Source organism: Astatotilapia calliptera, chromosome 15, assembly GCF_964374335.1.
Source record: "Astatotilapia calliptera chromosome 15, fAstCal68.1, whole genome shotgun sequence".
NCBI lineage: Eukaryota > Metazoa > Chordata > Actinopteri > Cichliformes > Cichlidae > Astatotilapia > Astatotilapia calliptera.
Genome location: NC_137436.1, coordinates 24,458,691 through 24,477,086, shown reverse-complemented (window position 1 = coordinate 24,477,086; position 18,396 = coordinate 24,458,691). Strand labels below are relative to the sequence as shown.

General features: G+C 41.2%; 1 protein-coding gene across 4 annotated transcripts in view; it reads right to left on the bottom strand.

The window, feature by feature from the left end:
• Window positions 1-18,396, bottom strand: part of col12a1b (collagen, type XII, alpha 1b) — a 150,681-nt gene that overhangs the window by 69,072 nt on the left and 63,213 nt on the right. For 3 of the 4 annotated variants that reach the window (XM_026194793.2, XM_080289842.1, XM_026194796.2), the window contains exons 28-38: window positions 17,197-17,329; window positions 17,069-17,083; window positions 14,606-14,745; window positions 6,809-6,938; window positions 6,054-6,193; window positions 5,635-5,764; window positions 4,695-4,834; window positions 4,462-4,591; window positions 4,238-4,377; window positions 1,682-1,811; window positions 613-752 (exon numbers count right to left, since the gene is read on the bottom strand). In XM_026194793.2, the coding sequence (XP_026050578.2) occupies window positions 613-752; window positions 1,682-1,811; window positions 4,238-4,377; window positions 4,462-4,591; window positions 4,695-4,834; window positions 5,635-5,764; window positions 6,054-6,193; window positions 6,809-6,938; window positions 14,606-14,745; window positions 17,069-17,083; window positions 17,197-17,329 (1,368 nt within the window). The remainder of the gene's footprint in view (window positions 1-612; window positions 753-1,681; window positions 1,812-4,237; window positions 4,378-4,461; window positions 4,592-4,694; window positions 4,835-5,634; window positions 5,765-6,053; window positions 6,194-6,808; window positions 6,939-14,605; window positions 14,746-17,068; window positions 17,084-17,196; window positions 17,330-18,396) is intronic. The other variant, XM_026194795.2, reaches the window with a different exon arrangement.

Here is an 18,396-nt window from a genome sequence, read left to right as displayed (position 1 = left end):
GCAAGTCTTCCTTTGCATGCACTCCTTCAGGCCTCTGCTGCACTTTCAAAATTCTACTTCTTCTTTGTCCATTTAATCGAATTTTCCTAAAATGTGCCAACACGCTGAGATAATGAAATAAAACAAATCAAATCATCTTATTTTACGACATCTTCTGACATAACCTTTGGGGTAATGAAACTAAACAAGATATCACCACAACTTCACAGAAAATAGTCAAACTTTCTCCTGACTCAATAGATCTCATTTCTCTGTCAAATGTTTTCCATTATTTGCAAGAAAACATCTTTTTTTTTTAAAAAGGCAACAACATCATCTGGTGGTTTTCATCTTTTGATATCGTGATCTTACAACTTTTCCCAACACAAGAACGCTCTGGTGTGTAACTGCCTTGGAAACGACCTCACGCCGCTGACTCGACGCCACAGTGAGAGCCAAAAGGGAAAAATAAGATCTGCTCACATGGCTACCTGATCTCCCCTTAAAGACGAGACTCCTAACTTTGATTCATCAGAGGTCCAATTTTACACACACAGGAGCACTTTGCACTGGCTTTTTGCCCACAAGGATTTTTAAAGTAATTAAAGTAAGAAGAAACTTCCACATCCTTACCACATCCTGCTCTCCTCCAGCTGTGGGCACCCAGATTACGATGTACTCGCGCACATTCCCTTCCGGTGGCAGCCAGCGAACGTTCAAGGTGCTGGTGGTGGGATCGGTCACCTGCAGGTTCCTCACAAAGCCCAGTGGCTCTGAACAGAAGTACAGCCAGAACAGGAAGTCAGTCAGTGCCTGGATCTGAGTGACATATCTTTAGTGTAGTCAGAGGTTAAGTGGTTTCTGGTGATAAGTTTCAAATCTTTAAATAGGGAACTTTGTGAAGCTGTACAAACGTTTGAAAGAGGAAATCCTGCAGTATGCCCTCAGTCTGCACCTCTGACCCTGGAGTAACGACACTCGATGGAAAAGTCTACAAAGTACGTTTAATGTTACGAATGATATGCCGCAAGTACTGTCCTTAAAAATGTTGCATGTGAATCACTGATCGCTATGGTAGATCTACCATCACTATTCTAACCTGTGAAGATGGCAGACTGCCTTCAGATTTTCCCGTCAGTGACAGAAAATATTCCGTTAACGTGATGTCTAGTCTGGACTGGCTTGAAGGCCGGGATCAGCATTGGCCCGGCTCTCTGCTCTCTGAACCCATTATTTCCAGTGGTTTGTACCTTGCTTCGTCATTTTTCACTGCTTTTTTAAGCTTTCATTGCTATTCACTGTGACAAACACCCACATGGCCAATGCAAACGAGGCATCCCGCCAGGTGAGGGAGGCAAAATGGAAAAAAATGGGATATTCTGTGTCTTTGAATTTGCTTTGGCCAGGATGAATGCCCAACTGGAAACAGGTCTCTATTTAACATGTTATAAGATAATACATAGCTCAGGTCGGCTATGTGTTCCTCTGAAAACGTTGTAATCTGCTAAAAATGTTCCTTATTGATGTATTGTGGCAAAGAGCAGTAAGCCAAAACCGAGCCAGTTTTCCTCCTCAGTCAACTTTTAGTTCAGTCAGACTCTGTTTAATTGTTTCTTTAAGGCTCGGGTGTTTTTTAATGTCCTTCTGAGCACATTTCTAAACATACTATGGGTGTCACGTGACCTCAAGCCTCGATACTCACTTGTCTTGCCAGTCTCAGACAGGCTTGGTCCGTCTCCCTCGGCGTAGACGGGGACCACGGTGACGGTGTAGCGGGTGTCCGGCAGCAGTTTATTCATGATGAATGTGGTGGTACTCTCAGACACGGTCTCCTACGAAAAGATGCATCAGATTTATCCTGAAACTAAATCCCAGAGAGTCCATATGTTTGACCTCAACAAGGTCAAAACACAAATAAAAGTCTTCCTGAGAAAGTGTCTGAGTCTCATGAAAATAGTAAATTAGCTTACCTTAAAGCCTAACATGGGAATTTTTAAAAGCTGAAATATTTCTTGTGTTTTAAAAGGAAAATCCCTTTTTTGTTTTTAAAGCAGAAGAATCTTCTGAAACAACCTGTGGATCATCACAAGGCCTTTTCTACAGTGGTCCAGTTTTTATTCCGCTTTCAGGAGTGGTTTGAAAAACATCTAAACACTAGACATATTTCTACGTTCCTCCAGTTTTTTATTTATTGCATTTTCTGAAATGTTGCTTTAGTTTCCTTGTTGTTGTTGTTTTCAAGGCCACCGTAGACCAGCAGAAACAAATAACACCTTTAACACCTGTTCCTCTGGTAAATATTTCTTCCCGCTATTTACAGTTTATTTGACATTTTGTGTGCGCAGCATTTTGGTTTGTGAGACGAAACCACGCGAGCAGCAGTCAGATTCTTTTGGTCGAGCAGTTTGAAATTCCTTTGCAAAACTAACGTTGACGTGCTAATTGAGGGGTGAAGGTTGTGCAATCGACAACGATAAATGAGCCGCTTCTGAGGAGACAAACCCGAGTGGCCAAATCATCTGTCGGCTGCGTTCGCAGCTGTTATTTAGTGCTGATGGCACTGCAGAAATATAAAACCCACAAACATGTCATACAACAATGCGAGCTTCACGTTGCCAGAAAGGATTTAGACGGTTTTGTGTGGCAACTGCATGACGGGATTATCCTGTCAAAAAGCATGACATCACCAAATCTCTGCTGAGAGCTTTGATCGTTTTGTCTTTTTTAAACTTCTGTTGAGCATCTTGGATTTTTTTTTTTTTTAGTGCCGTTTCCTGGAAAATTTATCAGACTTTTTTATTACAAGCTTTAAAAGAGTTTTACCAAACTCCCTCCAGCATTTTGTCGAGTGTAAAAACACCTCAGGGGCAGAAAAAAGGTCTGTCAGTATCGCGTGATGACAGCTTGTCAAAGAGCAATGATGCTGTCAGCAAAAGGAAAAGAAAAGAGTGAACACGCCGAGTAGGACTCAGATGTTTAATAAGCTAATGCCAATCTAAAAACTGCTCATTTCAGAATCTGCACCGACTGACATTAAACCTCAGGCAAAGAGATGAAGCCCAGGAGGAAGTGCTAAAAACTGCAGTTCCTCTAACGGCCACTTGAGGCTGGCTCCAAAACCGAGTCATTTCCCATAGAGTCCCATGTTTAAACTTCCAGCTTTACAGCGGAAATAAACATGTTTACAGCCTGCTGCAAAACTGATTATAGTCTCTGTGGATAGTCTCCCTTTTCATAAAAACTGCACAAGGGAGCTTTTTAAAAAATGACTTAACTATAATTTGAATACTGTTTAAGACTTAAAGTTAGAGCTGTCGCTCCTCTGACTGACAGGCCACTGCATTTTTCACACCAAAAGTTTGTTTACTCTGATACAAATCAGCTGAATAGTTTGCAAATGTGTAGCTTTTAGCCATAATTTGGTTTCTTTTCACACACCAAAATCTCCAAGTGATCCAACATGTGTCGCTACAAATTGCATGATTTGTAAGCGGTGGTTGATCTGGGCCAACTACTGGAGGGTTCAGAAGGTGACAGGGTCTCAGAGCAGTTGTGGTTCAAACCCTGGTGCGATTATTGTGTGCACATCTGCACAAGGGAACCGCACCAAGGAGCAAAACCAACCAGAGTTTGACTCAAACAAACTTTTTATTTTCTGAGTTCACATAGCTGCTAAAATCCCAGTGAGTACATTTTGTTATAAGTATGAGGGTCCATGTGCCTGCTTGTGTCTTTTTGACTGTGCAGACTTGCAGTAGTTTACATTACAACGCATGAACTATGCACATTGGATGTACAAATTTTATGACTTGCAGACCATCCGAGGTGTCTGTGCTTCAGTTTTGGTGAATTAATTTAAAGTATTTCACTCGTCTGTTACTGTGGATGCAGATTAAAAAGCTGATGACTGTTTTTTCCTCCTGTGTATCTCCCTCTAGGATTAATAACATTTTTCTGATTTCTGAACTTGTCCTGCTAACGCAGCTGATCATGACTGTGATTGGCCAATTCAGTTGGGTTGTTTCCTTTCATGCATTTCTTTTCAAATCGAGTGGAAGAGACTGGATCATCTCATCTCCACCACCAACTGTGTTTGACACAACCCCCAGAGCGATCAGGGCACACCATGTCAAAAAAATGATAATCCACAAACAGTGAATCACATTGCGTGGCTACATCCATTTACAGCCTTCTGCAGTCTTTAGAACAAATCAGTTATCAGCATTTATCTGATAAATTCTATGAAGAGAGCACTTACTTTAATCTCCAGGCCTCCATCCACAGGAACGTAGATGATATTATATCCCTGAACGTTGCCATCAGCAGGATCCCAGGTCACAGTGAGGGTGGTGATGGTCGGGTTGGTCACACTAATGCCACGTACTCCGCTCAATGGCACTGAGGGCGCAAATGTGATGAGCGATTAAATGACAATGAGTTTTTACATAGGGTTCATTTTAAAAATCTTCTACAGTGACCTACATGTCTTTCCATCCTCAGACTGGCGTTTGCCTTCCCTGGCAGGGTAAACGGGTAACACTGACACCGTGTATGGAGTATCGGGCATCAGGTTCCTGAGGATGATGTTTGTGGTGCTCGCAGGAACTTGTTCCTGTTTGGCAAAATTAGGAAATAAAATGTTGCTTAAATGCTTCAGGCTCATAATTGGTTGTTTCCTGGAGATAGGAAGCGGTACGGCGTGCATGGAGCCTCACCATCTGCTCTTCCCCACCGGCTTTGGGTACATAGAAGACCTTGTAGAGACGAACAGCTCCGTCAGCAGCATCCCAGTTCACATTCAGAGAGGTCATCGTGGGGTCAGACACCCTCAGGTTCTTTACTCCTCCCAGAGGTCCTAAACAATAAGTGATTTTAGATTTAGACCACGTGAAGAGCCTGAATTAATGATTCCAATCTGTCGTGTTTCCATCATGATTTCATTTTGTTTTTCACAATAAGAAAAGACGAGGGGAACAAGGCTATTCCTCGATCTATAAAGTGAAGGTGTTATTCATTTGTGCTGGTGGTTTTTGTGTTGTTTCTTCTTTTTTACGATATCCTTTCTTTAATGAGCACAACTGACATCTGCTGTTTAGTGTCTCCATGTCTCAAAACAACCTCCCAGCAGACTAAGCACAGGGCAGAGAGGACACTCGTGGGTTCTCTGCAAAAACTGGTAAATCTGTTATTTCAGGTCATCTGATATTTCAGTTCTTGTTGTGTTTGTAATCATTTTCAGGGCTCAGGAAGGAATTCTGTTTGAGCCACAGGGTTTCCCCTAGAAATATGACCCCATAAAAAAGGAGATTTGGAAGCACGTGTAATCTGATTGGTCCAAATATAACTTTATGTTATGTTTGTTACATATGAATGGAGCACAGGGCCATAAAAATGCACTGATAGGATATCAGCAATATAAATATCATCTGTGAGAATTATGCTGCCAAAAAACAGACAAAAACACAAATCAGGTTACAGCGCCTCCTGATAAAACTGCACCCGTCCCCGAAATGGTTTGAAATTGATGTGGTGTATCAGTGAAGATGGACTCTGTGTAAAAAGGTCCCGACAGGGTCGTAAATTCTTTGTAGTTGTACGGATACCAAGAAATATCCCCAGAGGTGTTTTTGGGGGGTGCGGGGGGTTCAAACTTACTTGTCTTTCCATTTTCAGACATCCTCTTTCCATCTCCTGCAGTATAAACCGGCACCAGGGTCACAGTGTAGAGAGTGTCGGGCTGCAGGCCTCGCAGGGTGGTGGTGGTTGTGCCCGCTGACACAGTTTCCTAAGTTTAGTAAGAAAATACACAAATTAGCTGCTCTGATGCAAACATATAGTCAGAAATAACATCAAGCTTAGGGTAAATCCTCCTCGCCAGCTGTGAAACACAGTAATTTATCTCTAGTTGCTGCATGTAACGGGGGCAAGAGTCAATTTTTTTTATACAATATGTATTAGATTTCTTTATATAAGTTTAAAATGGGTGTTTAAAGACCTAAAAGTTTCAGACATGATCAGGCAAATTGGTGAGTAATTCAAAGTCACGGCTGACAGGAAGCTGAGGATGGTCCTACCATGCTCTCATCTCCTCCAGCAGCAGGAGCATAGATGACTCTGTACTCCTTCACTCGGCCCTCGGCGGGCTCCCAGCGCACATTCAGGGTGGTCATGGTTGGGTTCAGCACCTGCAGGTTCCTGACTCCGCCCAGAGGCTCTGCAGGAACACAAACACAGGTGAAACAGGGCGAGCTTTCTCTTTTCTGTCCTCCATCTTTTCCTGGAGGATTGCGATCAAAAGCCTCAGCTAGCTCCTTTCAAAGCCAAAGAGGAGTCACTCTACGTCAAGAACAGTTGAAACAGGGTAGTTGTTGCATTATGCACAAAACAAGCTGCTTAAAGATGTCACTTGCAATAAAGTAAATCACGCTTTTCTTAATTTTTCAGGGGATTAAAAAAAAAAGTGACACCTCATAATGATTTTTTGATCTTTCTATCGCAAAACTTCATATGATGATGTTTTTAAAAATATGTTTGATTAAGATTTTCTTCTAGATATGGTTTCTTTTACTGTGGCACATGCGCTTTTGTTTAGCCAAAGGCCAGAGATAGCAGGAGTCTGTACATTTCCCTGCTAAGTAAGGTAAGACAGACTCATCGGCTTGACTACATAACCCCAAAAGACCAATTCTGAGCCAAGAAAATGCTATTTTTTCTTTTTTGTTTAATAAAAAATTCTGTACAACTGAAAGCAACTTGTATTCATGCAGGACGCAGATTTCACTATAGCAGATATTTAATGTGAAACTTTGTCTCTGGATGTGAGTCTTACTGGTTTTTCCTTCTTCGGAGATATCTTTGCTGATGCCGGTGGCATACACCGCCGCGACGCTGACGGAGTACGGCGTGTCAGGCTCCAGCTTCTGCAGGATGACGCTCGTCTTCTTCCCTCCAACCTGCGTCTGTTCACAGGAAACACGTCGGCAGTGAGACTTGTGTTCACATCGGAGAAACACAGTAGTTTATCGGAGCTTAGTGACAGGTGGCTGACTCATGAAGAAGAACGCCACAGATGGCAAACACAAATGAGAGAAACATTTGCTGCCAGCTGTCAAATAAAAAGTCTTTTTGTTTTTAATGTTTGTTATATGTTTTAATGTTTTGACTGGTCATGGCAGGTGGATTCTTCCCACTGTCACCAAGTGCTTGGCTCAAAGGGGATTGTTTGATTATTGGGATATTCGTTGTATTATTGTAGAGTCACTGCCTTGAAGTATAAGGCACTTTGAGGTGACTATTTGTTGTGATTTGGCGCTATATAAACAAAACTGAATTGAACTGAATTCAGCTTTTGTGGATTGAAATGATATTTTACTGTCATGAAATTCAAATGACTGGATAATTTGATAAGACGTTATAGGTGGATAAATGCAAACACCAGGCCATTTTAGCCCACTACTGAGTGGTTGCCAGGTAACATGATGAGCATTTAGAGGGAGCATTTGGGAAATGTTGTAGAAAACACCTGCATTGATTGCAACAAAATGGGAGCATTTCCAGGAAGTGACAGACGTGACGGTGATGTAGCCGCTCGTTGTTTAAAGGAGTTCAACGTGTTCCTGCCTGGTCACAGACACAGTATGTCGAAGTATAGAGCAAACACACTGAAAACTCATTTGTCCCAGCTGACTCTGATCTTTTAAATGACTCGTTATGTTTTTAATGTTGCTGGGGGGGGGTTTCTGGACTTTGACAGCTATTTACTTGATGTCTGTGTGATTTTTGCTGACTACATAACAAATTAACTCTCAGAGATAATAAGGAAATCCCAGTTATTTGCTCCTTAATAGTTCTGATTACTATTTTCGTGTCTCTGAGACAGAAAGACGAGTGCATGCCAATGTGTGCTCCTGTATTTCTGCCCCTTAAAAGCCACAAGTTGGCTCCACACAGTTGGAGTGGATGGATTTATATGTATATTTCTTTGAGTTGTGTTGGGTTACTGGATTCGATGTTCCTCTGCAGGAACATGGATCACATGAAAATTGGGGAACAATGTGCCGTGAAAGACAATTTACTGTTTACTGTTTGCAGCTGGTCTGGTTCAGATATTTGAAGAGTAATGAAAAGCTGCACACCTCCACCTCCTTATCAGCTTGTCTGTGTCCTGCCTTCGTGTGGAAAACTACCACAGCATGAATCACATCACAGCCACTTATGAAACGATGGGAAACAGACGATTATTGACTGACTTATTTATTAAATCAACATGAGTTTGTTTGCCTGCGCTGTAAACAAACACCAGCTGATCTTCTGTGGCGAGTGTTTGATGTCATCTGCAGTTACCGCCACTGACCACAGGTGTCGCCACACCGGCTAAAATGTTTCAGCCTCTAAATGCGCGATCATTTATCCGGATCTCGAATCATCAGCCCTCTAAAAATTCAAGCAAAGCCCTTAAGTGTGCAGCGGCTCCCAGCGGGGCATGTTTTGGAGAGGCATCCACTCGTTATTAGGAGAATGTCAGCAGAGTATTTACATCATTTAGACTTCTTTCTCTGAGAGATTTGAAATCTAGTAGACTGAGAAATCCTGAGCAAACAACTCTGCAGTCCATCACACAGTGGATGCAGCGCTGTAAGCACATCCACAGAGGGCATAAACAGTTTGTGGTGGCTAAGGGATAAATTACTGGAGGTATCACATCCCATTTACGTCAGTATTTTAGGTATTTGGATGTTTTATTTTATTCTGGGAAACATACAGAAGGTGAGTATCTTGTTTAGAGACAGTGGAGTGTGTTAATAAAACAATCAGTGACTCCTGTGGGTACTGTACTTGGGACATTTTTTTTTAACCAGATAATTATTTAAATATGAGGTAACTTCACTGCTCATCTTCTAATGCAGCACTCAGTAAATGAGCCAAATATTCATCTAAAGTCTCAGAAATAAGATGACACAGGAATCATTTGTCTGAGCTTTTTTGTGAAATATGCCACAGAAAGTTTTTTATGTGTGCTTTTTCTAAAATTTTGGCTTGTCCAACAAAGGATGACTTGCAGCTTGGCAAAGAAACTAGAAGGTTAATCCTGTGTTTTCAGTGTTATGAAGGCGGTGCCATGGCAACATGCTTCAGATGTAACTTGCTCCGAGCCAGGTTATGATTGAGATAAGAGATCAACGGTTATGAAATGCACCAGTGGCTGCAGTTTGAAAACTGCTTTCTGTAATAATTAATATATGTTTGAATTCTTTTTGTATTGAATTATTATTTAATTAATTACACATGTAAACACAAATTTAATGGAATAACAGCTGTAATCTGTCAAATTCTCTTTAAACTGCACAACATGAAAATTTGATCTAGTCCAACCAGCAGACCTGTCTATGCTTGTGATTGGTCACATATTGTAGTGCCACCACCTTTCATGTAAACTCTGATGAATGGACTGATGAATGATGGGTTGACTTAACGAGTCCCTTTGTCTGATGTTTTAGCCTGATATTAGATTAAGTGGATTAAGCCTGAGAAGGAAAAGATATCCTTGATTTCTCTGCAGATTTCTTTATTGGATTAACCTTCTAGTTCTAGTAATGTGGAGTTGTGGCTCTTGTGACATTAGGGAGTTTTGAATTGATAATTTTATTCTGCTTTTGACTGGTCTAGCGTTGGCCTCCGTGTCCCATTTTATTTTGAAGGTGAGATTTCTCTGGCGTATTGGTTTAATTTGACTTCCTGCCTTCCGTTGTGCTCGTCTGGCACTCCCTGATTGATTTCACCTGCCTTTAATTGTTTCCTCATGTGTTCTGCCCTCTATCTGCATTTTTGTCCCTTTTTTTTGTATTTTGCATGTGTAAAGGGCAGTTGGATCATCCCATTGCTTATCACTGTTCAGACTTCAGTCTGCAGACCTTCAGAGTTTTCACCCCAGTATAAAGCTGACCTATTTTCTCTACTATACATATGAAAAACAGCAGCCTTAGCCCAGAACTGGACTGATGAAGAAGCCCCGTTTTTTCACCCAGTTCCCAAACTTGAGAGGAAACCCTGAGCTCATCCATAAAACAAACAAGCGTCTCATCTGGTATCACATGACTGATGCTAAGAACAACAAGGCCGCACGACACCAGATGCTCTCGGTCCTCTGGCGCACACATCTGATGCAGCGAGTGGATCGGAGCTCCGTTAGACGGATTTGCAGCGCTGACATCATGCCTCGGCCGTGACACGTTGTTTGGGGGAACACTGTCATAACATCTCAGAGACAGCGACCCCCCTCTAGATTCTTCTCATACTGCTCGCAGCTTCTTTTCATCTTGTTTCCACTGCTAATGATTATTGAGTCAGCGTGTGGGAATGCAGTGTCGGCAGTCAAACGTGGGACTCCTCAAACTCACCGTCGTGCTGCTGGATGTTGTCAACAAATAAAAGCTAAATTGCTCTGTGAGGAAGGAGCCTGGAAACATGTCTGGCGGTGTGTCACTGACCTCCTCCAGATCATTGATGTGCATCTCGAGATGGAGGTGAAATTTAAAACCGAATCCAGCTCGTACTGTAAATCCAGCTGGTTCTGTTTTTGATATCAAAAGCTTTTTAAATGAGCCAGACATCAAATTACAGATCGCTCCGGTGCAGTCGGAGACCTCGAGTCCCAGACTCCACATTTTACTCCGTTTCGAAATATATTTCTCTTTGTACATCACTAAATGAGTCTACAGATTAAAGCTTTACATTAATTATACTACTCACATACCAGTTTATTAGGTACAACAAAGTCGGGGTATTTTTTTTTCTGGTTTCTCTCACTACCTTGAACTACCAGAGTTACTTCACCACTCTTCGTGTGTAACAAACAAAGAGGGTTAAGTTGACGGAGAGCTAAATTAACTCGAAGAAGAAGAAGACTTGCGAGGAACAGATAATTAACTGAACTGGCACAAAATCTAAATTGAAAAAAGGGGCACTGGCAGATCTAATGTGATATATGCACATTTATATGGTGCGTGTGTTTTTGTTGGCTTTGTTGAGCACTGAGACAGTTTTGTCAGGTGAGAAGAAGCTCCTGGGATGAGAACTAACACGTCCACGTCTGAGTGCACGGTCCTCAGCCAAAAAAGGGTGGCGTGGGAACAAGTCATGGCCTCCAGGGGAGGATTTCAAGCACCTCAGTTTGGAGCAGGAGACTGAGAAGGATTGGGACAGAGATACTGATAGTGGTCTCCTGTAGTCTACACTCCCACCCGCACCTATGAACATGTGCTGTGGGTCATGGAGCTCAGAGTAGAGCTGAAAGGGTCCAGCAGAGGTGGTTCAGACATCCTGGACGCCTCCAAGTTGTTTTGAGCTTGTCTAACTGGGAGGAGACCCATGGACAGATTCAGGACGTCCTGGAGAGATCGCGTGTCTCGACTAGATCGGTGTCCCCCACATGAGTTGTAGGAGGTGGGCTGGCAGAAGGAGGCCTGCTTAGACTGCTCTAATTCCCCGCCTGATTTTTTGTGTTTTTTGTTTTTCAAATGTATTGTATTTCAAAGCTTTATTTACTTATTTAAACTAATTCTTCAGATTTAGATTATAAGTGTAAAAGAGTGATCTGCTGTATTTCTATAGAGACTACCAGCCAGCATATGAAGTGATTAAATTAGCTGCAATATTCAACAACTTCAGATCCAGTAATATCATGTACATGATTCTGCACAAAGACTGCTTTTACTTTGGGTTTTTTGAGGATAGCTGGATCCTAAAAGGTCTTTCACTGCTAGCAGATTGTTTATTCTTGCTCACTGCCTCTTTTTTATGTAATACTGCCTGTGTGAGGGCACAGGATGCTGCACAAGAGCCAGAAAATCATTCACAAAAATTATAGCCAATTTTCACTCATGGTAGATTTTGGTCAACCTCTGTCTTGTTTAAAAAAAAATCCCTGATTTGCCCTGATTTGAAGTCATTTTCACAGAGATTAAACTGGAGATGATGATCTCATCTGCTGCACAGTTTACTTTACGGTTCACAATTAAACATTTATTCAAGTTGCATTACACAGGAGGCAAATCACAAAGCAGGTGCCATCAGTTTAGGCTCATTTATCAATAACAAACGAGATTCTCTAACTCAACGATGACTATGAACGACAATTTGACTTTTATTAGAAACACATCTAAAGAACTCAGAGATTCCTTCTTGGTAACTATGTGTTTTATGTGTGAGAATGAGAAAGCCTTTGTCTCTTCAGTGCCTTTAGCTTCTCCTTCTACACAGTTTTATGTCTTTTTTGCTCAGTTTTATAGATCTTGAAGTCCCATCTCAGGAGGCAGAGGAAACTTCCCATCAAATCCAGCAGTTCATAATTGATTTGTTTCTATATGTGCTTTGGGGCTCGTTTCGCTGACTTTTCTGACAGATTTAAAGCTCCACATCATCTTCAGATATTCACTGATTTGTCAGAAAGTGGCTGAAGCAAACCGAGACCTTCCCACTGGTCAAAAAGCAGCACAGCTGGGAACCTCCGCGCCCCGACAGCAGAACAAACCTTCGCTTTGTAAGAGCGCGCGGGGAAACTACACCTGGGAAAGGAATTTAGTCGTGTTGTTCTTTCGATCCCTCGACAAACAAACAAAACAGGAGTGGGTTTACAAGACGGCAGAGAGGGACCCGTTTTCTCATAAATGTCAAATTTACTAAACAATCATTGAAACTCGTCCATTTTGGGTGTAAAATCTTGAATAAACACTTTGGAAATCTCTGAATTCGCCTTTTGTTCAGAGTCAGTGAAGCAGCTCCAGCTATGGTCTCCTGATACAACAAAGAGCCAAGTGGTTATATCATAGAGGCCGTATTTCATGTGAATTCTGCTGCTTGGTGCACATTTCCTGCACATTAAATGATCAACTGAAGCTGCGATACCGAGGTTATATAAACTCAGTATGACCTTTTACTTTCTAAGACTCAGAGACAGAGAAGAAAAAAACCCTAACCCTTTAAAATTGAGGCCTAAATATTCAGAGATAACAACCTAACAATGTCAATGACAGCAAGACCTGGAGGGTTATGTTTGGGAGTGGTGTTCTGTTATTGGACTTCTGTGCGAATTAGGTTGTCCATAACAAACACCATGTTTGAATATCAGGGTGTACATAACTGCATGTGGCACCAGGATACTCTAGGCTACAGGTTGATGAACAATTTTGTAATGGTATCACCGGATCTGCTGCCATATGTTCTCTGAACACTTGGATTACCACCTGCTGGTGAATTGGATCAGGCGGCGGAGCAGGATGCTGGACAAACCTGGCATACCTGAAAGTATTGTGAGGTTGTGCTGGTAATGCCTGGCAAAGGCCTAGGTCCATAAGGTCTTCAACTCCCACCTCCGGCAGAACTTTAAAAGCATCCCGAGGGAGACTGGGGAAAGTGAGTCCAAATGGACCATGTTCAGCACCTCCATTGCTGAAGCTGCTGCAAGGAGCTTCAGGTGCAAGGTGGCAACATCAGTACCAGATGGTGGAAATCTGAGGTGAAGGGAGCTATCAAGCTGAAGAAGGAGTCCTATCTATCAGGATTGGTTAGCCTTTGGGACTTCGGAAGAAGCTGATAGATGCCAACTGGCCAAGTAGTATGTGATCCTCCATTTTTACTTAACCTCCTAGGACCTGGAATCCAAAATACTCAATTTTGCTCTACAAGGACCTGATATCTACATTATACTTCTACTGTTCTATCAAAATTATAAACAAATATCCTCATATGTGGCTCTCATTTTTCTTAAAAACAAAAATAAGATAAAAAAAAATCTGGTAATTCTTTGTTTTTACATTCATCGGGCCCCAATATGCCGAAATATCAAAGACAAATTTAAAATGCATGCCGTGGAAGAGTTCGGGTCTTAGGAGGTTAAGAAACAATTCACCAGCTGGGCCTACGTCCTCATTTTATGTTTGACAAAGGTTTTAGCAGGTAAAGGTGAATGGCTTGGGCAGGAATTGAGCTGCAGTTTGGGGAGGGCCTCCAAGGGGGACTGGTGGCGGCTCCCAGCCTGGCAGATCTCCATGTACTAAATAGAGTTGAAGATGTTAAATAATTGAAAACGGGAGGGAGGGTGGGGCACGTAAACGAGAACGAACAGCTTGTAGGCCTGAGGGAACCTGTATAGATGAGAACCGGAAGGAGCGTGTATGGAGGCGTGGTCCGCTCCTGAAATTCCGATACAATGGATGGATGGCAGCACTGGGACAGGTTAAGAAAAAGGTTTGGATGGACTGCTAAGTTTAACATGTCTTGAAATACAGGTGTCTTCATGTACACACAAAAATATATCAAACTGTGAAACTGATTCACAAATTGCCACAAGTCTGGATTGGAGAGGAGGCAGAGGTCGAGAAATCTCACTTCTTTCTGACCTAAACAGTTTTCATTTTCAGTTCTTGCAGTTGATCACTTCAGTCAGCGCCCTCTGGAAACATCCAATGATTTTTTTTAAACAGAGATATTTTAATGTGCTCCCTTGTCATTTTCTCATCCTAACTATGATTTAATTTGTGCAAACTTCCTACATTTATGGCATATAGACACCCTTTTCTAATGTATCTGTACACTGATGATGCCATCATATTCTCATCCACAAACTTACTATGAGGGCCTCGCCTCCAGCGACTGGTCTGTAAGTGATCTTGTAATTCTGGACGGCGCCGGGGGCGGGCTCCCACTTCGCCGTCAGTGTGGTGGTGGTGGCGTTGAAAACCCTCAGGTTTTTGGGCGACGCAGGAAGCACTGGAAGCACACAGGTATGTAGAGTCAGATAAACAGCACCTGTATATGTGTGCGTGAAACGATCGGTGAAAATGATTATGATGATGTTGATGAGGAGGAGGATGAAGCTGGCAGTTATGATGATGTTCTCACAATCCAGCGGGTCATGGAGCTGGAAGGGTTAATTTTAGGATGAGAGCAGCAGAGTGATGAGGTTTAAACCAGTTCAGAGTGGAGTTGCAGGTCAGGAATGTCTTATTAAATCACTGGTCTCATAAAAATGGAGCTAAGTTATATATTTTTACAAAAGGAAAAGTCCAAATGCATAAAAAGGATTCTAAAATTGGACACAATAACACAAAAACACAATTATTATGGAAACAACTTCTATAACTGATGATCCTAGACGGGAACTATGATTCATTTGTGGTTTCTAACAAATAAAATTATGGCAACAACAACAACAGCATAACAAAAACGAAATTTGGCAGACATTATAGAAAATTCTGCAGTTTTTAACCAATGCTTTGGGGAAAGCAATAATGATTAGCTGTTTTGCAACAACCTGTCTTTGGGGTTATGATAACGCATTTGTTGATCATAAAAGGTAAATTTAGCAACAGCTGGACACCCTGAAACAAACCAGGGCTCTGAAATTTAGGCATAATAATAAATATGACAAATTTGTGGATCATTCATATAAGTTTTTTCTTTTTGAGTAAAGAGCATCAAAGCACATTTTTGGTAATGAGAGTGGATAAAATTTTTATTTAAAAATCAGATTTAGTTCACTAACCACCATCTCCACTACAGAACCTCTGAACAACATTAAACTGATGACGAATATGTGATGACATAATAAAATGACGTTATAATGTGAGATGAACATGACGGCAGGAATGACAAACATGTTGGGAGGATGAAACAGGAACGAGGACACTCATTCACAGTGATGGAGGTCTGTGGAGGTTGACGTGTTACTGGTCAATTTTCACACTTCTTGCATTTGAAGCCCTGAATTTGCATTCACACCACAATATAGTCCATGTCCGTGTTGCCCCAAACCTGGGGATTTTTTTAAAAAAAAAAAGCAGATTTGTTTAAATCTAAGTATGTGTATGGTGTCAAAAACATCAGTGAAAGAAGTTCAGTCATTATAAAGACATGTTTTGGTCTGATATATCACTTAAATAGCTTCTAATTAGCTTGAAAATTGTGTTTAAAAACTGCAGTGGTTTAAAATATTTCAAGTTATATTGTAATTTTTAAGCAGTAATTTTTATGTTTTTAAGCAGATACTAGCTGCATGATAGCTAGCAACATTAGTTAGCTAGCGATATTAGTTAGCTACCAAAATTAGTTAGTTAGCCACACTAGTTAGATGTGTTATTTATTCTATTGAAATGCATTGCTTATCATATCTTATCTTTTGTAATCATCATAACATGACATAAATAACTCTTAATTTTGTTTTTTGCCTTGCACATATTTCTATTTTACATGATGACATTTAATACCACAGTGCTTTAGTTACTGCTGTGTAAAAGAACAATGTGCTGCCTACTGCTAGAAGTTAAACCAAAAACTTGCAGAGCCTCCTCACACTGACTCTGCTATGAATTAAATAAACAATAATGGACAAAAAACAAAACAAAAAAAACAAAATGTAGACTTCAAGGATCTGTGAATGACTTCTCTGTGAGCATACTTTGATGATAGTATTCTTTAAAAGATTCTTTAAAAGGCCATCATATTTTTTACATTTCCATTCTTCACATCCAATACAAATTGGTCTATTACTTACTTACTACAGCAATAGAAACACAGAGTGAAATACAAGACCACCAAAATCCATTACAGCCTTTTCTTTAAAATACTAGAACTGTGTATTTGATTAGTAAACAACAGATCTCTGCAAGTTGGCATGATTTTACCTGATATTCAAGTCTTGTGTGAGTTTTTCTGCTAGGGTAAAAAGTAAAACTACACTCTAAGTGCACAAATGCAAATGTTTGGCCAACAGAAATTACTTTTTTTTGGTTGATATGGTTTTGAATCGGTCAGAGCTGAGCCTGCAGTACATTCGTGATAATTTATGTCAACCACGCAGCTGTGACCATCGTGTCTTTTTTGCTGAACTCTTTGCTCAGGTTTGAAGTTGGAGAGTTGTGGTGTGAACGCACAGTAAAGCACTAAAATGCATAGACATGCAGTGAAGGATGACTGAAAGAAAAAAAAGAAAGTGTGTTCCCATTAACATTGTCCTGTATGACCACGTTACCATTCCACACAGAAATCATGAACAATACAATGAAAAGGAAGCTGTCCTTCTCATACGACATACCTGGCGGCTTTAACACTAGAAAGACACATTGAGAGGACAACAGTGTTATTTTAAAGTCATACACATCTGTGAAAGTAAAACATTGGGATGATTTGTTGGACGCTGATAAGAAGCGGGGGTTTACTTACGTGTGCGTTCATTTCCCATCAGATCTTCGCTCTCTGACTCATCTGGGTAGATGGCCGTGACGGTGACAGAGTAGTCGGTATCAGGGTCCAAATTCTCCAGAACGTGGGAGGTTTCGTCGCTATTCAGGATATCCTAGTGACGGGTAAAAACAGCACATACATATGTATCTGTGTGTGTTTATTGCTAACCAGAAGATGTTCTTGGCGCTATGATCTTAGCCTTTCAAAGCAAAAACCTACAAGACTGAGCGCACAGTGAAAACGACAGCTCTTTAGGTCAAAGGTTAAATCTGTCACATGGAGAAAATGTCTGCCTTTGTCTGCCACAGCTTTCTGTTTTATGTTGCCATTTTACAAAGTTTCATAATTCATAGCTTAAAGTTGGAACCCGGCACTGACTTCATCTCATTCACCGATTTTTGTGCTGATGTGCATGTTGGGCCCAAAAACAACTTTGGAGGGCCGAAGCTTAAGCAGTGGAAAACAAAGGGAGCATTATTATTGCTGTGGTCGAACTGGATGTTTTCACTTAATCTTGGCAGTTTTGAGGAGTCTGTGAAACCATAATGGATTGTTCATGAGATTTTTTCCCTTCGGAATGACAGGGTAATTTTGAATTCAAACACTGACATCTTCAGTTTCATGATTGTAACGTAACCAATGCTCGCTGGGCAGAGATCCACACGTTGGTGGTTTTATTCTAGTTGAGAAAATCAGAGCAGCGAACTCAGCGACTGCAGGTGTGCTCGAATGCTGCTTCAAGCTCACGCTTCGGTTTTAATCAGAGAAAGAAAACTCTGCTAAACTCTGCTGAAAGCAGATGTTTACCGCTGCTGCAGACAGAGCGCGCTGTCCAAGCAAAGCTCATTTGCATATTTTGAGACAAAGTACTAAAGCGGGTTTATTTACCCAGCTGCTGATAACAAATACAAATGTAACATGAAAAAAAAAACTAATTCTGATATCATAGAAGTTAACATGCCAGGTGTCTTTGGCCTCAGCCAGCTGACGTAACGTTTCAAGATCCTTCACCTTCTCACAGCACACAGTTTGTTTGTTTTTGTCTGTTTTCCATCTTCTTTTTCCTTTCACCCTAAATTAACTGTGGCAGCTGGCTGTTCCTCCCTGAGCCTCGCTTTGTTGGAAGTTTCATCCTGTAAAAAGGCAGTCCCCCACCATCACCAGTTACTGCTCACTGGG